Consider the following 19,558-nt stretch of genomic DNA (forward strand, 5'->3'; position numbering starts at 1 on the left):
TTTCCGGCTGTCACATGACTTCTCCCCAGCAGGCGCAGTTAGCGCGTGCGTGTATGCTCTACCCGAGCAGCATCAACGGCGTGAGAAAAAGCCGGGTCTAGCCAAGTGCGCAGGCGCCTTCTCGAGGGATGGTGCCGAGGAGGCGGGGCTAAGGTTTTCCCGGGCCTCGCGTACCCTTTTCTAGTGCCTGCGGTGTGCGCACGAGCTGCCAGGGAAGGAGACGGATCTCTGACGGCGTGCACGCACGTCGCGTTGCTCGCGACCGTGAACTCAAAAGCTGTGCTGGAATGCACGTATTAGTCTCCCTTTGGGCCATGGCCAAGTCCCGAGGAAGGTGCTTTTTGAGGTCCCCATTGCCTCACGCCATGGTCCCTAAAGCAAGATCTGAGCTCCACAATTTCAAGTCCTGAACCCGGTCCCCACGCTGCACCCTGACGCCAGGGTTAGGGGCCTGCAAAGCTGTTGTGCTCTGCCTGTCAGGGACAGGGGTGAGGGGCTCCTGGACCCCGCCAGATCACGCCCAGTCCCCATAGGCTCCTGTCTTGTGGGTGAGAGCGAGCACCACATGTGTGTACAGGTTCTGCACACTGCAGGCATGAAAGCACATGCGTGTGTCATTTATGTGGAGGTATATGCTCTGGGTACATCCACATGTACGCACACGGGTATCCAGACATGTGCACGTTGACTGGTCTTCACACTGCACAGGGGGTTACCACTAAGTGCCTTATGAGCCCCACCCCCCACCACCCCGGGACAGTAATGTACACTGCATGGTCATCCCCGTGCAGACCTGCCATCTACCGGTTGTGGCCAAAGTCTCAAGCACTCAGCAGAGGTTCAACTACAGTTTTTAGCTGCCGCCCAGAACGAGGGAGGGAGTGTTAGGGCACCCTCCCACCCCAGGTCATAATTAAGATAGTTTGCATCTGGTTTACATTAAGCCCACGGCCTTGGAGGTGGAGGGGGGTCCCCTGGGTCCCGAGGCAAGCTGCCTCTCACAGGATTTCAGGGCCCAGGGGACAGGGGGTGGAGCCGGCCGCACAGCCCTGCTGGGGCAGGAAGCGAGAGTGGGGAGGGGGAAGGCCACAGCCGGTGGAGGCAAGACGGGTGCAGGGCGTGTGGGGAGGGAGGGAGGTGCCAGCACTCCGAGCCCTGAGGCCCTGCTGGCCCCTGGGCGCAGGCCCAGCTCCGGCCCCCAGGAATGGACCTTGCGGACCCCGACATCTTTAATAGGGACCCCCGGGACCACTATGACCTGCTGCAACGGCTGGGCGGCGGCACCTATGGGGAAGTCTTCAAGGTGAGGAATCCCCTCCTTCTCCATCACCCTCAGACCAGAGATCTTTGGGGTGAGGCCCAAGAAGGGAAGGGGATGCAAGAGGGTCCCAGTCCTTGGCTTTGGTTCAAGGATGCTGAGGAGAGCGCAGGCGAATGGAGCCTGCCTGACTGCCAACTTCCCCTTTATAAGGCTCGAGACAAGGTGACGGGGGACCTGGTGGCACTGAAGATGGTGAAGATGGAGCCTGGTGAGGAGAGAACCCAGGAGTGCCTTCCCCACACCCCCACCTCCTGGGACACTGGGATCTCTCCCATACCCCTTCCCTGCAGCGGCCTTTTCTCTCCTGCCCCTCCTTGCAGATGATGATGTTTCTACACTTCAGAAGGAAATCCTCATCTTGAAAACTTGTCGGCATGCCAACATCGTGGCCTACCATGGGAGTTATCTCTGGTGATGAGCTTTAGACCTGCCCTGGGACCCAGCCCAGCCCCTACCCCCGAACTCCCATTCCTGACAAGGGTACCCCCTACCCTGACCTCAATCATGGATCCTCATTTTTAACTGGGGCACCCCTAACTTGATCTCCAAGTCAAAGTCCCACTTCTCTGCCCAAAGGATCCCCAAATCTAATCTCCAATCCAGAACTCCCATTTCTTACAAGGGGTCCCCAAAATGGATCCCTTTGTAGTAACCAAACCTGAAGCCAAGTCCCTTAAAACCAATCTTTCATAATCCTGCTCATCGGGTCCCCCAGTTTCACTTTCTGTTCCTTTAATATGAACCCCTAAATTCCCTGACCCTCAAACTAATATCCCAGATACCTCAATAATGACTTCTGTTCCCCATACCCGGCACCCTGGCCTCCTCTGTCACCTCCGAACTTTCACAGCCTGTGAAGTCTCTGCCCTGTCTTCTAGATTAGTGTGGAACAGCAGAGATGCTCTGGGTTAGGAGCCCAAAGACCTGGGTTTGATTCCAGTTGACCTTGAACATATTATTTCTTCTCTGAGCCTCAACTTCCCCATCTGTAAAATGGAAATGGGACTGTCTCACTCTGGTGGACGAGAAAGAGATGGCAGCTCTTACACTGAAGTTCTTGTTGAACTAGAACAAGGCAGTGGGCTAGGAGCTGTCCTAGAAATAATTTATTACTGTTTTGTGATTGCTCTTGAACTGTTGTAGGCTGCAGAAGCTCTGGATCTGCATGGAATTCTGTGGAGCTGGTTCTCTCCAGGATATCTACCAAGGTGAGAGGAGCCCCTGCTCCTCCAATCCACCTCTTCTGTCCCTCTGCCTTTGTGTCTCCTGGGACTGTCTTTCTGATACATATTTCACTCAATGAGCCCCTCCTCTGGGCCTGACCTGGCCCGGATGATGCTGGGGATGTGACAGAGCGGGCCCTGAGCCCTGTCCTCCAGGACCTGAGAGTCCAGCCCTAGTCTTTCTGCAGGCAGTGACCCCTACTTCTTCCCCCACCCCATCTTCCTCTGTGTCTGCTTTTTCTCGCCAAGGTCTACTCACAAATTTGAGTATTTCTGCATTTCTGGCTCATTGTCATTTAATGCCCACATGTTCATTTAAGGAGTGAATGTATTTCTGATTCTCTCAGCCTGCTTTTCGCTCTCTTGGAGCATTTGAGGGTGGGGGCGGGGTGGGTCTCTGATCACTTCTGGATTTCTGATGTGCACCTCTGTCTCTGACTATCTCCCTGTCTCCACAAAGGTCAGGAAAGGAAGGACTTCATTAGGAAGTCCTAGGCGGGGAAACTGAGGCCCACAGAGAGGAAGTGACTCACACCACCAGCTGTCAGACCTGCTCCGTGCCCTCTCTGTCTGTGTCTATATTGTCCCCTCTGTATCTCTCTTTCTCAATGTGTCTGTTTTCCCACTTCTTGGTCTCTGCCCATCTCTTTCTTTCTCTGCCTCAGTTTGGATCTGTTTCTGATTTTCTGTCCCTGTCTCTGTCTCTCTCTGCCTTTCCCCATTTTAACAAAGTCACATCACCTCCTGCTCAGAGCCCTCCCAAGCCTTCCATTTCCCTCCAACAATAAGCCCAAATTTCGCATCACAGCCCACGAGTCTGACGCCCACAACCACCCCAGCCCGACCCACCTTATCTCCACTCCACCCACTTTGCCACTTTCCAGGCCCACCAGGCAATTTCCTACCTCCGGGCCTTTGCACTTGCTCATCTTGTTCACGTTGAGTGGGACTGCTCCCATCCTCAACCCCGTCACCTTCTCAGAGTTGCCTTCACTGATCACCCAGTATAAAATGTCATACCCCTTCCCACACATATTTCCTGTTGTCTTTTCTTGCTTTTATTTTTTTCTATTTATTTGCATCTCACATACTGTGTCTTTCACCTATTTCTCTTGTCTACTATCCATTTCCCCCACTGGAATAGTCTCTCCACGAGGGTGGGGATCTCTGTCTCTATGTCCACAGCTGTGTCCCCATTGCCTACCACGGTGCCTGGCACACAGTAAATGTGTAGTCTGTTGAATGAATCTATCTCCCTCTGGCCTCTGGTTCCCTGCATCGCTGCCTCTCTCTTTTGCTGACCATTCCTTGTCCCCTCCTGTTACCCCCTCCCCATGTGGTACCTGGTGTGGGTGGCAGCCAGGGGCTCCTGGGGCCAGGTTTCCTGGTCCCCATCTGACACCATGCCGGGGTGACCTTTGCAGTCACAGGCCCCCTGTCAGAGCTCCAGATCAGCTATGTCTGCCGGGAAGTGCTCCAGGTGAGGCGACGCTTGGTGGGTTTGGGTGGGGGCAGGGCCCTGCTCCCACCCCCAGAACACTCACAGCCCCCCTCTCCACCCTCCTCCTCAGGGACTGGCCTATCTACACTCACAGAAGAAGATACACCGGGACATCAAGGTGATCTAGGGGCAGAAAAGTAGCCTTGGTGGGTGGGGGCCTCTGGGAGATGGTAGTGGTATTTGGAGGGCTCAGGCGGTGTGTGACCAGGGAGCAGAGGCAGAGTTGGGCTGGCAGTAGGGAGGGGTGTCTCTGACAGCCTCTGATCCCCCCTCTCTTCCCTAGGGAGCCAACATCCTCATCAATGACGCTGGGGAGGTCAGACTGGGTGAGTGTGGCTGGTGGGGGTGGGAAGGGGGACTGACTGGGAGCCAGAGGGGACAGGGACCCTAGGTCACTATGTCTCTCCCTCTGCCTCCAGCTGACTTTGGTATATCGGCCCAGATCGGGGCCACACTGGCTCGACGCCTCTCTTTCATTGGGACACCCTACTGGTGAGGGGTGCCTGGCTGGCAGCCAGGGGTGGTGTGGGGTTGGTGGTGGTGGGCAGCGGCTTTCCCCACCATGGATCTCTGGGAATCTCCATCCTGGCTTTTTGCCCTGCCTCTGCCTTTCTCTGTTGAGCGTTCTGTGTACTCTGTGGCTCTCCCTTGAGTTTTCCATTTCCCTAGGTCTTTCTGTGCATGTCTCCCCTCCACGTGTTTTTCTCAGTGTTTGTGTTGATTTTGATCCTGATCTCTGTCTCTCCGTATCTGTCCATGGCTGTCTTTTCTGTCTGTTTCAGTCTGTGGCTCTCCCTGTCTCTTTGCCTCTCTCTGTCTATGTTTTCCAGTCTATCTCTGTCTCTCTGTCTTTACCTCTCTCCGTCTTTATTTCTGTCTCTCTGCCTCTTTATGTTTCTGCATCCAACTCTCTCTGTGTCCCATTCTCCAGCTTGCTCTCTGTCTCTCTCCTGCCCCCCACCCCCCACCGAGGAGTCTCCCCTCCCCTTCCTCGTGTCACCCCTGGCTCTCTGAGGGTCTCTGCCCCTAGGATGGCTCCGGAAGTGGCGGCCGTGGCCCTGAAGGGGGGATACAACGAGCTGTGTGACATCTGGTCCCTGGGCATCACAGCCATTGAATTAGCCGAGCTACAGCCACCACTCTTTGACGTGCACCCTCTCAGGTAGGCAGATGTGGCAGGTCCCCCTGGTCCCAGAGATCCCACTCGACTCTGACCCTGAACACCACCCCCCGCCTGCTTCCCCACATCAAGACCCCCCCTACAGGGGATCCCTCTCCCTTCGAGCCCAACCTGAGACTCAGCCCAGAATGCATTTTCTCCAGTCCACACCAGGAGCCCCCAATGCAGGGAGCCCTGTCCTGAGGCTCCCCCGAGACCCCCGGAACTCTGTAACATGATGAGCAGCATCCCCTGGAAGTGGCGTCCTGTGCATCGTAAAACCTACCCCTCATTCTCCTCCTGTCCCTCACTGCTCTCTGCTGACCTCAGTGCCATCGGGGGTCCCTCACATGGTGAGATCTGACCTCCACTGAGAAGTCTGAATCCCATGTTCTGCCCTTACTTTCTAGAGTTCTCTTCCTCATGACCAAGAGTGGCTATCAGCCTCCTCGGCTAAAGGAAAAAGGCAAATGGTAGGAGAGAGTCATGGGAAGGCGGGGGAGAGAGGGCAGAGTTGGGGTGATGGTCTGATGGGAGGAGGGTCTCTGGTCCCCTCATCCCAGAACTTGCTTTTGGGGGGGGTTATTTATATATTTATTTACTTTTAGAGGAGGGGGTTGAACCTAGGGCCTCCTGCATGCTAAGCATGCGCTCTAACACTTGAACTGTACCCTCCCCCAGTACTTGCCTTTTTCTTCCTAAGGTCGGCTGCCTTCCACAACTTCGTCAAAGTCACCCTCACCAAGAGCGCCAAGAAACGACCTGGTGCCACCAAGATGCTCAGTGTAAACCTCCCCTCCCTGAGAAGCCTTCCTAAACTCACCCCCTGTGAGAACCCTCCAGGGCCTCCCTCGGCTCCCTAGAACATTGATAATTTTATTCCACAGAATGCCTATGGCCCTTTCAAAGTCCCTACTCCCTCTGAAATCGCCAGGGCTTCCTCTTCCAAGACCCTCCAAATTGTACCCCAGACCTTTCCCCCAAGATATGCTGAGTTCTTAAACCTCACAAATTCCCAACGGCTTCAGGACCCATTCCTGGGGGTTCTCTGGAATTCCAGGGGACACCCGAGACACCTCTGGAATTCTCCAACTTCTCTAAATTCGTCTGATCCCTTCAGACACCTCAGAATCCCCCAGGTGGCAGCTGCCCAGATTTCCCCGCCTCCTTCCTCTATTGGCACCTTCACCACCAGATTCCCTTAGATGGGTTCTCAAGCCCCTGTGCCAGCCCTCTCCCTGCAGCCCAGCCCTCTCTCTGCTGACCGCCTCCTCCTCCCACCCCCAGCATCAACTGGTGTCCCAGCCCGGGCTAAACAGAGGCCTGATCCTAGATCTTCTTGACAAACTGAGGAACCCAGGGAAGGGGGCCCCTGTTGGCGAGATTGAAGATGAGGAGCCTGAGGTGAGTGGGCCTTGGATGACAAAAGCACTAGACTGTCCCCACATTTGCTCAGGCTGCTCCCCTGCCTGGGGTGTCCCCTTGTTGCCTCTCTTAGAAGGAGAAAAGCCAGGGAGCATGGGGGGCTTGGCACAGAGCTGGGGGCACAGAGGTTATAGGAGAGCCGAGGGCTCCAGACTGGGCTGCTGCAGGCCGGTGGGCCTGATGCGGCTGCCGCTCTGCCAGCTACCCCCCGCCATCCCTCGGCGGATCCGATCCACCCATCGATCCAGCTCTCTGGGGATCCCAGATGCGGACTGCTGTCGTGAGTAGAGAATCCTTAAGCTTGGGAGACCCCCGTCACCCCCTCATCAGATTGCCAGAGACCCCAGAGACCCTCCTCGCTTCTAAATAGACCCTCAGAGGCCCCCCATTACCATCTGATCCCACAAGAGGCCCCAGAGAACCTCATCTACAAAATGATTCTAGAGACCCCTACCTCTCTGCTCTGCACACGGACCCCATAAGATTTCCTATAACCACCAGGACTCTCAGAGACCTCAGAAAACTTTGTCTGATCCCAGATACCCAAGTGGAATCTAAAAACAAACACTCTATAACTATTTTGAGCCCCCATCTCCCTGATCACAAATCTTGACCCCAAAATGAGACCCCTGTAAACCAAGATCCCTCCCCTGAAGGGACAGCTCCAGTCCTAAGATCCTGGCTGCAGACCACTCCCCCACCCCAGTTCTACTCTTTCTATTCCCGAATCCATGTCCCCAGCTCACTGTGTGTCACCTGCATCCCACCCCACCCCACCCCCCAGGGCGGCACATGGAGTTCAGGAAGCTCAGAGGCATGGAGTCCAGACCCACAGCTGACACGGTGAGATGCCTCCCCACTGCCCCGCCGCCCTCCCCTCCCCCGGGCCACTGCTGACTCTTTCCTATCCCACAGGCTCGCTTACAGCCCCCTGGAGACTTCAAGAGCAGCAGTCCTAGGTCAGGGACCCTCAGCATGGGAGGGGGGCTGGGATCTGTGTAGGGACCGCCCGAGGCTCATACCTGTCCCTCCTCAGGAGGAACCTGTCAGAGTCCGACGATGACTACGATGACGTGGACATGTGAGAGAGTGCCTCAGACCCCACCCAGCCCCACCGTCCATGACCCCAACCTCAGCCCCTGCCTTCCTTCCACCACTCAGCCCTGACCCCTAGCTGGACCCTCAGTACCCACACCTTCCTTTACCCTAACCCTGACCCTCCCAGACCAGCCCCCACTCTCCTCCCCACCAACCCTTGACCCCTAACCTCACCCCAACTCAACCCTGGACCCCCTGCCACATCCTAGTCCCTAGCTCCTCCTAGATGTTGCTCCAACTCCCAGACCTCAACTGCAGCCGTAACCCTCAACCCCTGGCCCTCATCTTTCTTCATCTTCTCACCCAAACTCAGACTGAACCTCAGCCCCTGGGAATTCTGCCCCCTCCAGACCCTCAGTCCCAGAACTCAACCTCAACCCCAGGAGTCAACCCAGGCCCCCATCTCCCTCAGCCCCAGGCCTGGGGGAGATCCATTCCACACATCTCATCTGTAAAATAGGCTCCCATGCGACGCGCCTGGCACCAAGTGAGAACCCGACCCCCAGGAGCTCATATGACCTGTGCTACTAGGTGGCTGTGATGATGCAGAGACCTAATGCACTGTGAACACTGATATCCAAGAGTTGCTGTTACTATGATCATCATGGTTATTAGTCCTTTCACCCTCAGCTCCAGCCCAGACAGAGTCACATCCTGGCCCTCCTGAGCTCAGACCTCCAGCCCTAACCCACCCCAGTCCTTGCTCCCCACACCCTCCTCCCCCACTTAACCCATCTGTGTGTTTCAGCCCCACCCTCGCAGAAGACATACCTCCTCCTCTACCCCCCAAGGTAAGGTCCTGGGCCAGAGCTGGGGGGCTGGCGGCCAGGAGGCCAGGGTCCACAGATGCTGGGATACCGAGCTCTCCAGGGCTGGAGTCTAGGACACTAGGTCTCTTGAAGTCTGGGACGACCAGGATGATGATCACACTGGGATCTGGAAGTGGCATCCCTGAACCTAGGGGTGGGACTCAAAGTATTTAGCCTGATGAACACTCATCTGTAGCTGGTCCTCGGAAACTCCTGCTGTACCCAGCATTCACCCTTTAGTTGCCGGAGTATGTTGATGTTGTTGGGGGGCGGTTAGAGGGGAAGGCTGGAGTGGTGGTCGGATATTGTGGGGAGGGTCAGACCCATGATCCAGCATCAGTCCTGGCAGAGGCAGACTGCAGGGTGCCCTCTCTCTGAGATCATCTCATGTATTTCCCCACCCTCCCTCTCTGTTTCCAAAGCCCAAGTTCCGTTCTCCATCTGACGAGGGTCCTGGGGGGACTGGGGATGAAGGGCAGCTGAGCCCAGGGGTACTGGTCCGCTGTGCCAGTGGGCCTCCCCCCCGTACCCCCCAACTTGGGCCTCCCCCAGCCACCCGAAGCCCCCACCTAACCGCTCACTCAGGTAACAGGGCAGGCTGGGGTAGGAGGTGGGCAGAGGTGGGGGTTGGGCAGGGCGGGGGGGGGGCTTTGGGGGCTGATTTTCCCCACCCCATCTCAGAACCTTCACTCTGGAACCCAGCCCTCCGGGATCCTGACCAGCCCCCGCTGTTGCCCCCCAAGAAAGAAAAGATGAAGAGAAAGGTGAGGCCAGCTGTGCTGAGGACTCACACCTCTGATTGGGGCTGGGGATACCTGGTTGGGGTGGGGGAGCTGAAGACTAATAATGATGACAGGTGGCATTTGTTGAGCAGCTCCTCTGTGCCAGACACTGACCTCATGTCTTTACATGGTGTATACCTTCACAGATGGAGATAGATAGCACAGAGATAGATATTATCCCCCATTTCAAAATGGGGAAACTGAGGCACAGCGGGGTAGGTAGCTTTCCAAGGTCATAAACCTTTGAGGAGGCAGGATTTGAACCTTGGCACTCCAGAGTCTTAACCATGGCACCTTCCTGTCCCCTCCTCTCTTCTGCTGGATGGGCTGCTGCCCTGCCCCTGTGGCCCACCCAGGGATGTGCCCTTCTTGTAAAGTTGTTCAATGGCTGCCCTCTCCGGATCCACAGCACGGCGGCCTGGACACACCCCTCCACCAAAGGTGAGCATTCAGGAGAGTCTCAGAGAATGTGGTGGGGATGGGGAGGGTCCTTAATGGAGGTGCAGATGCAGGGACAAGGGGAGGGTCTTAATGGGGGGGGGAGTGGCGGAGCCGTGGTGGGGGCAGAGCCAGGAGTGACAGTTGGGGTTTAAGGATCAAAGATGGGTAGAGTGAAGATGAGTTTGAGAGTGAAAACCAGAAAAATTAGAGTTTGGAGGCCAGGAGCGTCAGATAAGGCAGAAAGGCCAGATTTGGGGTACAAGCCTAGGGACAAATAGACCCCATTTACCTCAGTTGGAGGTTAGTGATAGAGAGGCTAAGATCAGCATTTTGGGGTCAGGAGTTTTAGGGATTAGAATGTAGCCGAAAGGGAAAGAATTTAGGGATCAAAGATGTGGAGACAAGGTCAGTGAAGGGTAAATGTTAAGGAAACAGCATTAGAATTTATTTTCTGTCACACTGGACAGAAAAAGCTATACATAGGGGCATCTGAATTTGAGGATCAGTGTTGAGATAGGAGTAGCATTTAGGGACCAGAACTGGTGAGAAGGAGGGATAGAATTTAGAGGGCTATTAGGGGAGGCATGTTTAGTGTTGGGGTCAGAATTGAGGGGACAGAGGGTCAGGATTTGTGGGTCAGAGATGGAAGAACCACCAGAACGGGGAAGGTCAGAGGCTGGGGAGAATGAGACCAGCTCCAGGGAACAGGGCAGGGTTTGAGTTCAGATTTGGGAAAACAGGGACTGGAAATGTCAGTGTTGGAGGAAAGTAGAGAATTGAGGGTCAGGGCTGGGAACAGAGTACCCGTGTTTGGGGTCAGATGAGGGGGTCTGGGAAGTCCTCGATGATAAGGCAGGTCCCAGCATCTTCATATCTGTTCCCCAAGACCAGCACTTACTCCTGGGAGCTGAGGAAGGCATTTTCATTCTGAACCGAAATGATCAGGAGGCCACGCTGGAGATGGTGAGGGCCAGGCAGCACCGCGGGTGAGCCAAGGGTGGGAGTCTGGAATTGGGAGGTGCTGGGGTCCTACAGGAGCTGTCTCCTCCATCCTCTGCAGCTCTCTTCTAGCCGGACTACCTGGGTGTACTCCATCAACAATGTCCTCATGTCTCTCTCAGGTCTGGCTGTGGGTTGGTTGGGATGGGTTGGGGTGGGGAGGTCAGAACTTAAGGGGTCAAGGGTCAGGGGGTGGAAGCTAGCTGGGCACAGCTGAAAAAAAAAACACATAGGATCCCCCTCCACAGAGCCCACAATTCAAATCCCAGCCAGTTTTCAATGTAGGACTTGGGGCAAGAGACTTTGACTTCCCAAGCCTCTGTTTCCCAATCTGTAAAATGGGGCTCACAATACTGCCACCTCTCAAGTCAGTTTTGAGGTCATTCCTACAATGAGTTAGTCTTTACATTTCTTTGATGGTCATGTGACAGTCCTTACCCCACACTTTACTAAAATAGAGTGAGCGAGCTGTAGGTTAAAATTTTGTGTCATTGTTTTACAAACGCTTTGTGTAAAAGAATTTCTCATTTATGAGGAAACACCGAGCCAGATAGGATTTGTGAGCTCATTAATATCACATCTGGGATGGGAAACTTTTACAGAATCTCTAGATATGTTTCTTCTTAAACTTTTGTAATATGTGTAACTTCACCTGACTGGTTAAGTGTCCATCGTTTCTCATGTGACTACAGGCACCACTAGGGTTGGGAACGTATTTATTTTACTCACCATTGTTCACCAGAGCCAAGCACACTGCCTGGCCTCCAGTGGGCATTTAAAATATGTTAAATGAGAAGCGAATAAATACAGGTGCTTGAGACTTGAAGGCTTGGGCATTTCAAAGGGATGGGACCGAGGGAAGGGATGGGGAAAGCTGGGAGTGTGCAGTGCCCTACAACTTCCTGCTTCCCCTACCTACACACACCCTGCAGGAAAGACCCCCCACCTGTATTCTCATAGCATCCTGGGCCTGCTGGAACGGAAAGAGGCCAGAGCAGGAAGCCCCATTGCTCACATCAGTCCCCACCGGCTACTAGCAAGGTACCAGACCCCAGTGGAACCACAGACCCCTCTAATATCTGATTCCTGCCCTAACTCCCCCCACTCACGCCTACCTTCTTCTGCAGGAAGAACATGGTCTCCACTAAGATCCAGGACACCAAAGGCTGCCGGGCGTGCTGTGTGGGTGAGAAAGAATCTCGTGGACATGCAGAGGGGAGCGGGGCCAGGGGTGGGACTTGTACTCTAGCCACTTAAGAGGGTTGCAGAATTAAGGCAGGGTGTCCAGGGCCCGAGGAAAGATGTGTGGCCTTTGGGGGCGCGGGGCAGGGGAGAGAGGACCGACCCTAACCCATCCTTACCCACCTCCACAGCGGAGGGCGCTAGCTCCGGGGGCCCGTTCCTGTGTGGGGCATTGGAGACATCCGTGGTCCTGCTTCAGTGGTACCAGCCCATGAACAAGTTCCTGCTGGTCCGGGTAGGGGGCCTGTAAACACTGGGGACTTTGTCAGGTTCTGTGGCGGGGGCCTTCCACGCTTCTGTTGAGAGCTCTTTGAAGTCGGGCTTCCACCGGCGGTCTCTTCCCAATCTCCCCAAGAGCCCGCCCACCTGGAGGCTCCTCCTTCTGAGGCCCTCCGGTTCTTTAAGCCCCGCCCTTCACCCGGGCCTAATTATTCTTCAGGCCCTGTGCCCCGCCAGGTCTCTTAGGAGACCCCATTCAGGTTCTTTGAGCCTCTAAGACTTTGGTGCCTTGGAGGCCACGCCCCCTGGGGGGCCCGGCCTTTCTGTCACCAAGGCGGCAAGCCCCCTAGTGGAAGCCACGCCCACCCTGAGACCACACCCGTCAACTTCTAAGCCCTCTGAGGCCTCACCCCCTGAAGTTTCTAGATGGCACCTCCCAAGACTGAGGGCTCGGGAAATACTACGGAAGCCCCAGGCCGACTGTCTTCCAAGACCCCGCCCCTCCCAGGCCCCGCCCCAAACCTCCTCTGAGTCCGCCCCTCCCCGTGCGGCCCGCAGCAGGTGCTCTTCCCGCTACCCACACCTCTGCCGGTGTTCTCACTGCTGACCGGGCCAGGCTCCGAGCTGCCCGCCGTGTGCATCGGCGTGAGCCCCGGGCAGCCGGCGAAGTCGGTGTTCTTCCACACCGTGCGCTTCGGCGCGCTCTCCTGCTGGCTGGGCGAGATGAGCACAGGTGTGTGGGACAGGTCCTGGGTGGGGTGCGGCTTTTCAGGTTAGCGGCGTTGGGTCTGGGTAGCTGGGCGGTGCTTAGCCTGAAGCGTAACTGGGAAGTGGGCTGAACTAAGAGGGTACTGGAGAACGTTGGGTATATATAATTGGTGAGATTGATGACGGGGAGGGGGAGAAGGAGGGTGTGAGGAACTCTATGATGGTCGGGGTTTAGCCTGCTTGCTTGGGGATATAGAGGATGCCTAGCAGAGGATAGGGGAATGAGGTGGAATTGGTCCTTGAACTTCCGCCTCTCAAGCAGAGCACAAGGGACCAGTACAAGTGACTCAGGTCGAGGAAGACAAGGTGATGGTGTTGATGGACGGTAAGGACCCTTCTGGCTCTCCCTCACTATTCCTACATCTTGGATTTCCGACCCCCACACCATGTAACTCAGAAACGCTAACTCCTCCAGTCCTTGCCCGTCTTGCTTTGCTTTTCACACTGAGCTTATTGTCTGGTCCCTCAGTAAACTTCTAAGCCTCACTTACTGCTCTTAAAGCTCCTTCTCTGTCTCCTTCTAGGGTCTCTGAAGCTGGTGACCCCAGAGGGGGCCCCAGTCCGGGGGCTTCGAACTCCAGAGATCCCCATGACTGAAGCAGTGGAGGCCGTAGGTATGTGCAAGGATGGTACGGTCTGTGGTCCTGGTTGGAGGGTTAAGTGAAATCCAAGGGTAACAGGCACTGATTTCCTCCCAGCTATGGTCGGGGGTCGGCTCCAAGCCTTCTGGAAGCATGGAGTGCAGGTGTGGGCTCTAGGCTCAGACAAGGTAAGCTCCTGCATCCCAGCACCCACAACCCAGTCCCTCCTAACTCAAACATCTCATTCATCAGACGGATGGGGAGAACTGAGTCAGGGTGTGAAGTCCTGGAGAAGCTTCCTCCAGTCTCAGTTCAGACAGGTCTCCCTTCTCTACCCCAGTGTCTCTTAGGTCCAGAGCTCATCCAGGGCCACTGTGTGACCTTGGGTAAGGGACTTTGATTCTCTCTGAGCCTCAGTCTCCCAACTATAAAATGGGATCACTATAGAGATTTGTGGGTTAAGAGCATGGACCAGACTGCCTGGGTTGGAATCTAGCTCAGTGACCTTAGGCATATGACCTAATCTTCCTGTGCCTCACTTTCCTCCTCTGGAAAATGGAATGAAAAATGGTGCTTGGCTCACAGAACACTATGTGTCAGACTTTGCCCTTATGCTTTTGTATTTTACTTAATCCTTTTGGTCGCCTATCAGGTAGGTATTATGATGTCAAAGGTTGTTAATCTGAGGTGCAGAGAGATTAAGTCACTTCCTTGAGGTCACACAGCAGATGAGTGGTGTTAACAAGACTGATTATTTCTGGACCTGAGGATTTCAGAGACTACCTCCCTGCTCTCTTTGAGGGAGAGGGGAGGAGTCTTCTAGACACAGACACATGCATCTTTTCCCCCAGCTGCTGCAGGAGCTGAGAGACCCCACCCTCACCTTCCGTCTGCTTGGCTCCCCCAGGTATGAGCTTGGGGTAGGGGACAGAGGACTGGGAAGGGGGCGGCTTCTGATGTAGAGAGGGCATCCTGACATGTCCCCAGCCACCTGTATCTTTGGCCTGAACATTCTCTCACTTGGTCTGCCTGCTAACATCTCTGCCCCCTATAGTCCATTCCCCAACACAGCAGCTGAGGGGGGATTTTCATTTTTTATTTTTATTTTAGCTTTTTATTTTGACATGACTTTTAGACTCTCAGAGGAGTTACAAAAATAAAACTAAAAACTCTGTATCCCCTTCATCCAGATTCCTCATATTTTATTTTTTAACCACATTTGTTTTTTTCTTCTCTTTCATATATGTTTAGTGTTTTTTCTATTTGCATGTGAATTGTAGACATGATGACATGATGCCCATTTATCCCTAAATACTTCAATATATGTTACCTATACCAACGCAAGGACATACTCTTACAAACCACAATACAGCTGTCAAAATCAAGAAACTAACACTGAGCTCTCACTGCTTTCTAATTCACACACCCATTCAAGTCTCACCAGTTGTCCCAGTGATGCTCTTTATAACCAAAAATCATACTTTCTTTTTTTCTGGTCCAGGACATAACCTAGGACAATGGGTTGCATTTGGGAGTCATGTTTATTTATTCTTGAACCCGAAACAATTCTTCAGACTTTTCTTTGCATTTCATGACCTTGATACTTTTGAAGCATACAGGAAATTTGTTTTACCAAATGTCCCTCAATTTTGTTTGAGGTTTCCAGGTTAGGCGTTTTGGGCAAGAACACCACAGAAATGATGGTGTGTCCTCCTCAGTGCATCAGATCAGGAAGCAGATGTCAGTTTGTCCCATTACAGGCAACATTACCTTGGTTATTTGGGCAAGGTGGAGTCAGCCAAGTTCCCCATTATAAATTTACTCTTTTTTCCTTTGTATTAATAAGTATCTTTTCTGATGATTTGTTGAGATCTTTGTAAATTTGCTATTCCTCATCAGACTTCCACTCACTAGTTTTACCATTGATGATTTTTGCCTGAGTCTACTATTAGGATGGTTACTAAATGGTGATTTTCTATTTTTATCACTCCTTCTACATGTATTAGTTAGCATTCTACTGCAGGGAAGTGCTGTCCCTTCTCCACCATGTATGTTTGCATACATGTGCTGGTGTGTTATTTCAGCATAGTCTCAATAGTTTCCATTTTATTCTATGGGTTATAATCTATTAGTATCATTATTTAGAGGCACAAATCTCCCAGATTTAGCCATCGAGAGCCCCTTCAAGGACCTCTTTGATCTTTTGACATGCCACAGGGGGTCTTTTAAAATCCAGATCTGACTGTGTCACCCTCCACCTGTTCAAAACCCAATCCTGGCCACAGCCCACACAACCATGACTTCTGCTGTCAAGCCCCCTCCCACCTCAAGGCCTTTGCACAGGCTGTTCTCTCTGCTCAGAACACTCTTCCCTGCCCTTTCACCAAGTTCCCTCCTGAACCTCTTTCAGGCTCCACCATCCATTCTTTGGGGGGCACCTTGGCCGACCCGTTGGGCTAGCTTTCCTGGCTGTGTGCCTCACGCTGCTTTGCACTCACGTCATTCACTGATTCATGCTGGGCTGCTGCTCCAGACTGAGCTCCCCGAGAGCAGGAGCCATGTCTGCTCACGCACTGCTGAAGCCCAGCATTGTGCTGGCACACACTCTGTAGACTCCTTTGTGAATGAATGAATGAATGAATGAACAAATGAATGAGTAAACTGATTTTTCTCTTCCTTCCCCAGGCCTGTGGTAGTGGAGACACGCCCAACAGATGATCCTACTGCCCCCAGCAACCTCTATATCCAGGAATGAGTCCCTGGGGTTGGGGGTGGGTGTTAGGAATCAGTCTCTGCACCCCCTCCCCTCCCCAGTGGACACAATATAGTGATCATGACATGCCCGTGTCTCCCAATAAACGTGATTTTAGCCTCTGCTGTCATCTTGGTTTTCTGGGGGGAGGGGAGGAGGGCAGAATTCCTGGATGCCTACTGACCCCCCCAAATTTCAACAATCCAGTACAACATCAGGGATGTAGCACAGACTTTATTTCTACAGCACATGGTCACCTCTCCCCCAGCGGCCTTGGGAGGAGGGATTTGGGGACTAACGGGCTTGCTGTAAGAATAAGGCACTTGAAGTGGGAGTGAAGGGCCAGCTGTGGGTGTCTCAGCTAAGCTGGTCCTCATACTGCTTGCGGAAACAATCACCAGCAGGGAAGAAATCCCAACATCTCTCTTGGTACATCTTCCAGACATAAGACTCCTAGGGGTTGGGGATGGGGAAGAGTTGGTCACATCTTCAAATGCTTGATATGATCTGAGCTTTTTACTGCCACCTGCTGATTGACCTTATATTAAAATTCTCCATGTCCTTGCCCACTTTTCTCCCATTAACACCCCCTTACCTGACCGGTGTGTTCTGTCTCATCCTTGTTTATCAGATACATCAGGAAAAACCTGGGGTTAGAAGGGCAGTGGGAGACAGGTCAGAATCAGCCTTACTTACCTTCTCCTGACTGGCTGGCTGAGAACCCACCCACATGGACACCACACCCCTTTTCCTAACTGACCAAAGCCCGGTATCCCCTCCCCGGATGTTGGCGGCCACGCCCCCACCCTCCTGATTGGCCAGCGGGCCCACCCTCACATGTAATTGGCCAGGTTGTGCTCCTCTAGCGTGTGGGTCTCGAAACCATGCGGTGTCGTATCAAAGTAATCGCTGCCGATGCCGCAGATGAAGCACTTGGTCTGCGGGTGGCAGGAAACATCAAAGTCGAGGCCCATTTGACCCCCCCAGGGTCCTGTAATCCCTCTGGATCGCCCCCTGATATGACCTACCTCCATATCTTCCCTCACTTGCTCTTGTTGGTCTCGGAGCTCACCAAAAGCGTCAATGATCAGACCTGGGGTGGCAGGGTGCAAGTCAGTGCCTAATATCTGACCAAATTCAGACTGCTCCTTCTTCTGGCTACCCTCTTCTGAGCCTTGCCTCCCATTCCCTAATCTCTCATCTCCCTAATCTCACCCTGCTACTTAAAAATAATACCTAGCATTTATTGAGCACTTACCATGAGACCCTTACTACCTATGAATTGACTTAATTCTCACAACAACCCTATAAGACTAGTATAATTAATATCCCCATTTTACAGATGGAGAAACTGAGGTTGAGAGAGGTAACTTGCCCAAAGTCTCACAGTAGGGAGAAACAGAGCCAGGTCAACCAGATCCCGGGCCTGCACTCTTAGAGGAGCTAGTCTGCCTCTGGGCATCCCCACTCCCACAACCCCAACCAGCACTGACCCTGGATGATGGCCAGCAGGATGACGATGACAAAGAAGAAGAAGGTGATGTCGAAGACCACCCGGTACAGCTCATACTCATCACCTGCTGGGTCCTCAATCTCGTCCCCAATGCCCCCACCAGCTCGGACACCCACGTACATGTGAAACAGGTAACACTGTGGGGGCAAGGTGAGAAGCACATTAGTCATGCACTCAATCATTCGACATTCACAAAGTACCTACAGGACCCTGGGCTAGTGGGGCAGGAGACTCACAGTAATGGCTGAGACAGCCCTGGGCTCCGCCCTCACATGGCACCAGACAGTGACAGCCCAGAAATGATCAGGGTTGTGATAGGGACAGCTCAGGCAGAGGGCTGAGGGCTGGGACGGGGAAAGCACAGTGTAATCAGGGGTGAGATGGGGGGAGTACAGGAAGCGCTGAAGCTTTGAAAGCCTCACCCAGCCTGGGTGATCAGGCAAGGCTTCCTAGAAGCAGGGACATGTGTGAGCTGGAACTTGAAGAAAATGTTAGGTGGAAGAGAGTGTTCCAGGCAGAGAAAACCACACATGCAACGTCACCACTGGGGAGGAAAGAAGACATCTTGTTCCTGTGAGGAACTGAAAGAGGGTCAGTGAAGCTGGAAAATAGAGCTCCTGTGAGCAAGAACAACAAGAGGAATGAGGTCCAGCCAATGGTCAAGGAGGGCTTCCTGTAGGAGGCAGCACTTAAGTTGAAAGGTGAGGCATCAAGTGAAGGGGTGTTTGTAGTCAGGGTCTGAGGTGGAGGTGGAGCAGAGAGACTGTCAGATGCAAAGGGCTTGGGTTAGGAGGAAATACATGATCTTAGGGGAACTGAAGGTCACCAGGCAGCCAGAGAGCAAAAAGCAAGAAGGACTGTGGTTAGACTCAGTCCAGGCTAGCTTTTCCCTGACTATTTGTAAGCCATGCTGAAGGCACTGGGGAACCAAGAGGAAGTTCTGAGAAGAGAGAGGAACATGGTCTGCCTGGCATGTGGGAAAGATTTTACACTGTTCTTTTTGTGTCCCTGGGAAGTGGGAGAACCTAGTTGTCTTGGGTAAGGGCTAAGACCAGTGACTGGAGGGAACAAGGCTGAGTGGCAAGGCCAGGTCCGGGTGGTGGGGCTCAAATGTCAGGCTGAGGAGCTGGATAGGTCCCAAGAGCACGGTGCCTGATTACAGGCCATCTTCTGAGATAAAGCCCTGGGGTAATTCATTTAAATGTGGCCCATGCCTCTAGTAGGAGAAACTCAATTTGGTTATGATCATCTCTATTAGACTAGAAGAGAAAAAAATGAAACCTGCATGGCATACTTTGGGTGAAACTTTTAATTACAGATAATGATGACAATAGCTCACATCTATGGACTCCTTAATCCCTGCCAGGCAGTATTCTACGACTATTAAGTCTTAGATGATCAGGGAGCATCATTACGTCCTAAAAGCCACCCTAGGATGTAGGCACTGTTATCATACACCCATTTCACAGGTGAGGACACCAGAGCATGGGGAAGCTGAGTAGCCAACCCCAGAACATGTAGCTTGTAAGTCAGGCACTGTGCCTGAGCACCTTTCCAATAATAATAGCTTTAAAAGCTCAAATAATACGACAACAGTGGCTAACGTTTATTGAGCACTGTTCAAAGTACCTCACAAGTATCAGCTCACTGAACCCTCACGATAAGCCTACAAGGTAGGCACTATTCCTAAACCCCTTGACAGATGGGAAAACTGAGGGTCAGGGG

At 53.3% G+C, this 19,558-nt stretch overlaps 2 protein-coding genes and 1 long non-coding RNA gene across 4 annotated transcripts in view; 1 reads left to right on the top strand and 2 right to left on the bottom strand.

Annotated features, from left to right (window-relative positions):
• The first annotated feature begins 1,100 nt into the window (after positions 1-1,100).
• MAP4K1 (mitogen-activated protein kinase kinase kinase kinase 1) lies at positions 1,101-16,445 on the top strand. 2 transcript variants are annotated; one of them, XM_072967132.1, is made up of 31 exons: positions 1,101-1,303; positions 1,472-1,529; positions 1,642-1,732; positions 2,465-2,529; positions 3,969-4,024; positions 4,116-4,163; positions 4,329-4,371; positions 4,465-4,537; positions 5,076-5,207; positions 5,615-5,677; positions 5,908-5,989; positions 6,492-6,608; positions 6,831-6,909; positions 7,414-7,472; positions 7,545-7,588; positions 7,666-7,710; positions 8,476-8,518; positions 8,959-9,121; positions 9,218-9,300; positions 9,675-9,759; positions 10,646-10,722; positions 10,820-10,880; positions 11,691-11,799; positions 11,886-11,944; positions 12,132-12,235; positions 12,778-12,952; positions 13,247-13,312; positions 13,512-13,601; positions 13,686-13,756; positions 14,420-14,475; positions 16,254-16,445. In XM_072967132.1, exons 1-31 carry the CDS (start codon positions 1,205-1,207, stop codon positions 16,321-16,323), a joined length of 2,466 nt encoding a protein of 821 aa, XP_072823233.1. In that variant the 5' UTR covers positions 1,101-1,204; the 3' UTR covers positions 16,324-16,445. The 2 variants fall into 2 exon arrangements, with proteins under 2 accessions (XP_072823233.1, XP_006215122.1); XM_006215060.4 differs by having other exon boundaries at positions 13,250-13,312.
• Positions 10,387-12,652, bottom strand: LOC140698084 (uncharacterized). The gene is made up of 3 exons (XR_012075525.1): positions 12,124-12,652; positions 11,874-11,936; positions 10,387-10,886 (listed from the first exon to the last, which is right to left on the bottom strand). It is a non-coding gene; the product is annotated as an uncharacterized lncRNA (long non-coding RNA).
• Positions 16,446-16,527: 82 nt separating the features above from the next.
• Positions 16,528-19,558, bottom strand: part of RYR1 (ryanodine receptor 1) — a 107,011-nt gene continuing 103,980 nt past the window's right edge. The window contains exons 100-104 of the mRNA XM_072966406.1: positions 17,814-17,970; positions 17,349-17,413; positions 17,158-17,258; positions 16,916-16,967; positions 16,528-16,773 (exon numbers count right to left, since the gene is read on the bottom strand). Of these exons, the coding sequence (XP_072822507.1) occupies positions 16,678-16,773; positions 16,916-16,967; positions 17,158-17,258; positions 17,349-17,413; positions 17,814-17,970 (471 nt within the window). The 3' untranslated portion in view covers positions 16,528-16,677. The remainder of the gene's footprint in view (positions 16,774-16,915; positions 16,968-17,157; positions 17,259-17,348; positions 17,414-17,813; positions 17,971-19,558) is intronic.

The sequence above is a fragment of the Vicugna pacos genome, chromosome 9, assembly GCF_048564905.1.
Source record: "Vicugna pacos chromosome 9, VicPac4, whole genome shotgun sequence".
In the NCBI taxonomy this organism is placed as follows: domain Eukaryota; kingdom Metazoa; phylum Chordata; class Mammalia; order Artiodactyla; family Camelidae; genus Vicugna; species Vicugna pacos.

What these genes read in the sequence shown, in the direction of transcription:
- MAP4K1 (XM_072967132.1), top strand. Translation starts at nt 1,205, where the DNA reads ATGGACCTTGCGGACCCCGACATCTTTAATAGGGACCCCCGGGACCAC. An exon ending in TTTGACGTGCACCCTCTCAG is followed by an intron (nt 5,208 to 5,614) that starts GTAGGCAGATGT and finishes CTTACTTTCTAG; the next exon opens with AGTTCTCTTCCTCATGACCA. An exon ending in GGGCTCTAGGCTCAGACAAG is followed by an intron (nt 13,757 to 14,419) that starts GTAAGCTCCTGC and finishes CTTTTCCCCCAG; the next exon opens with CTGCTGCAGGAGCTGAGAGA.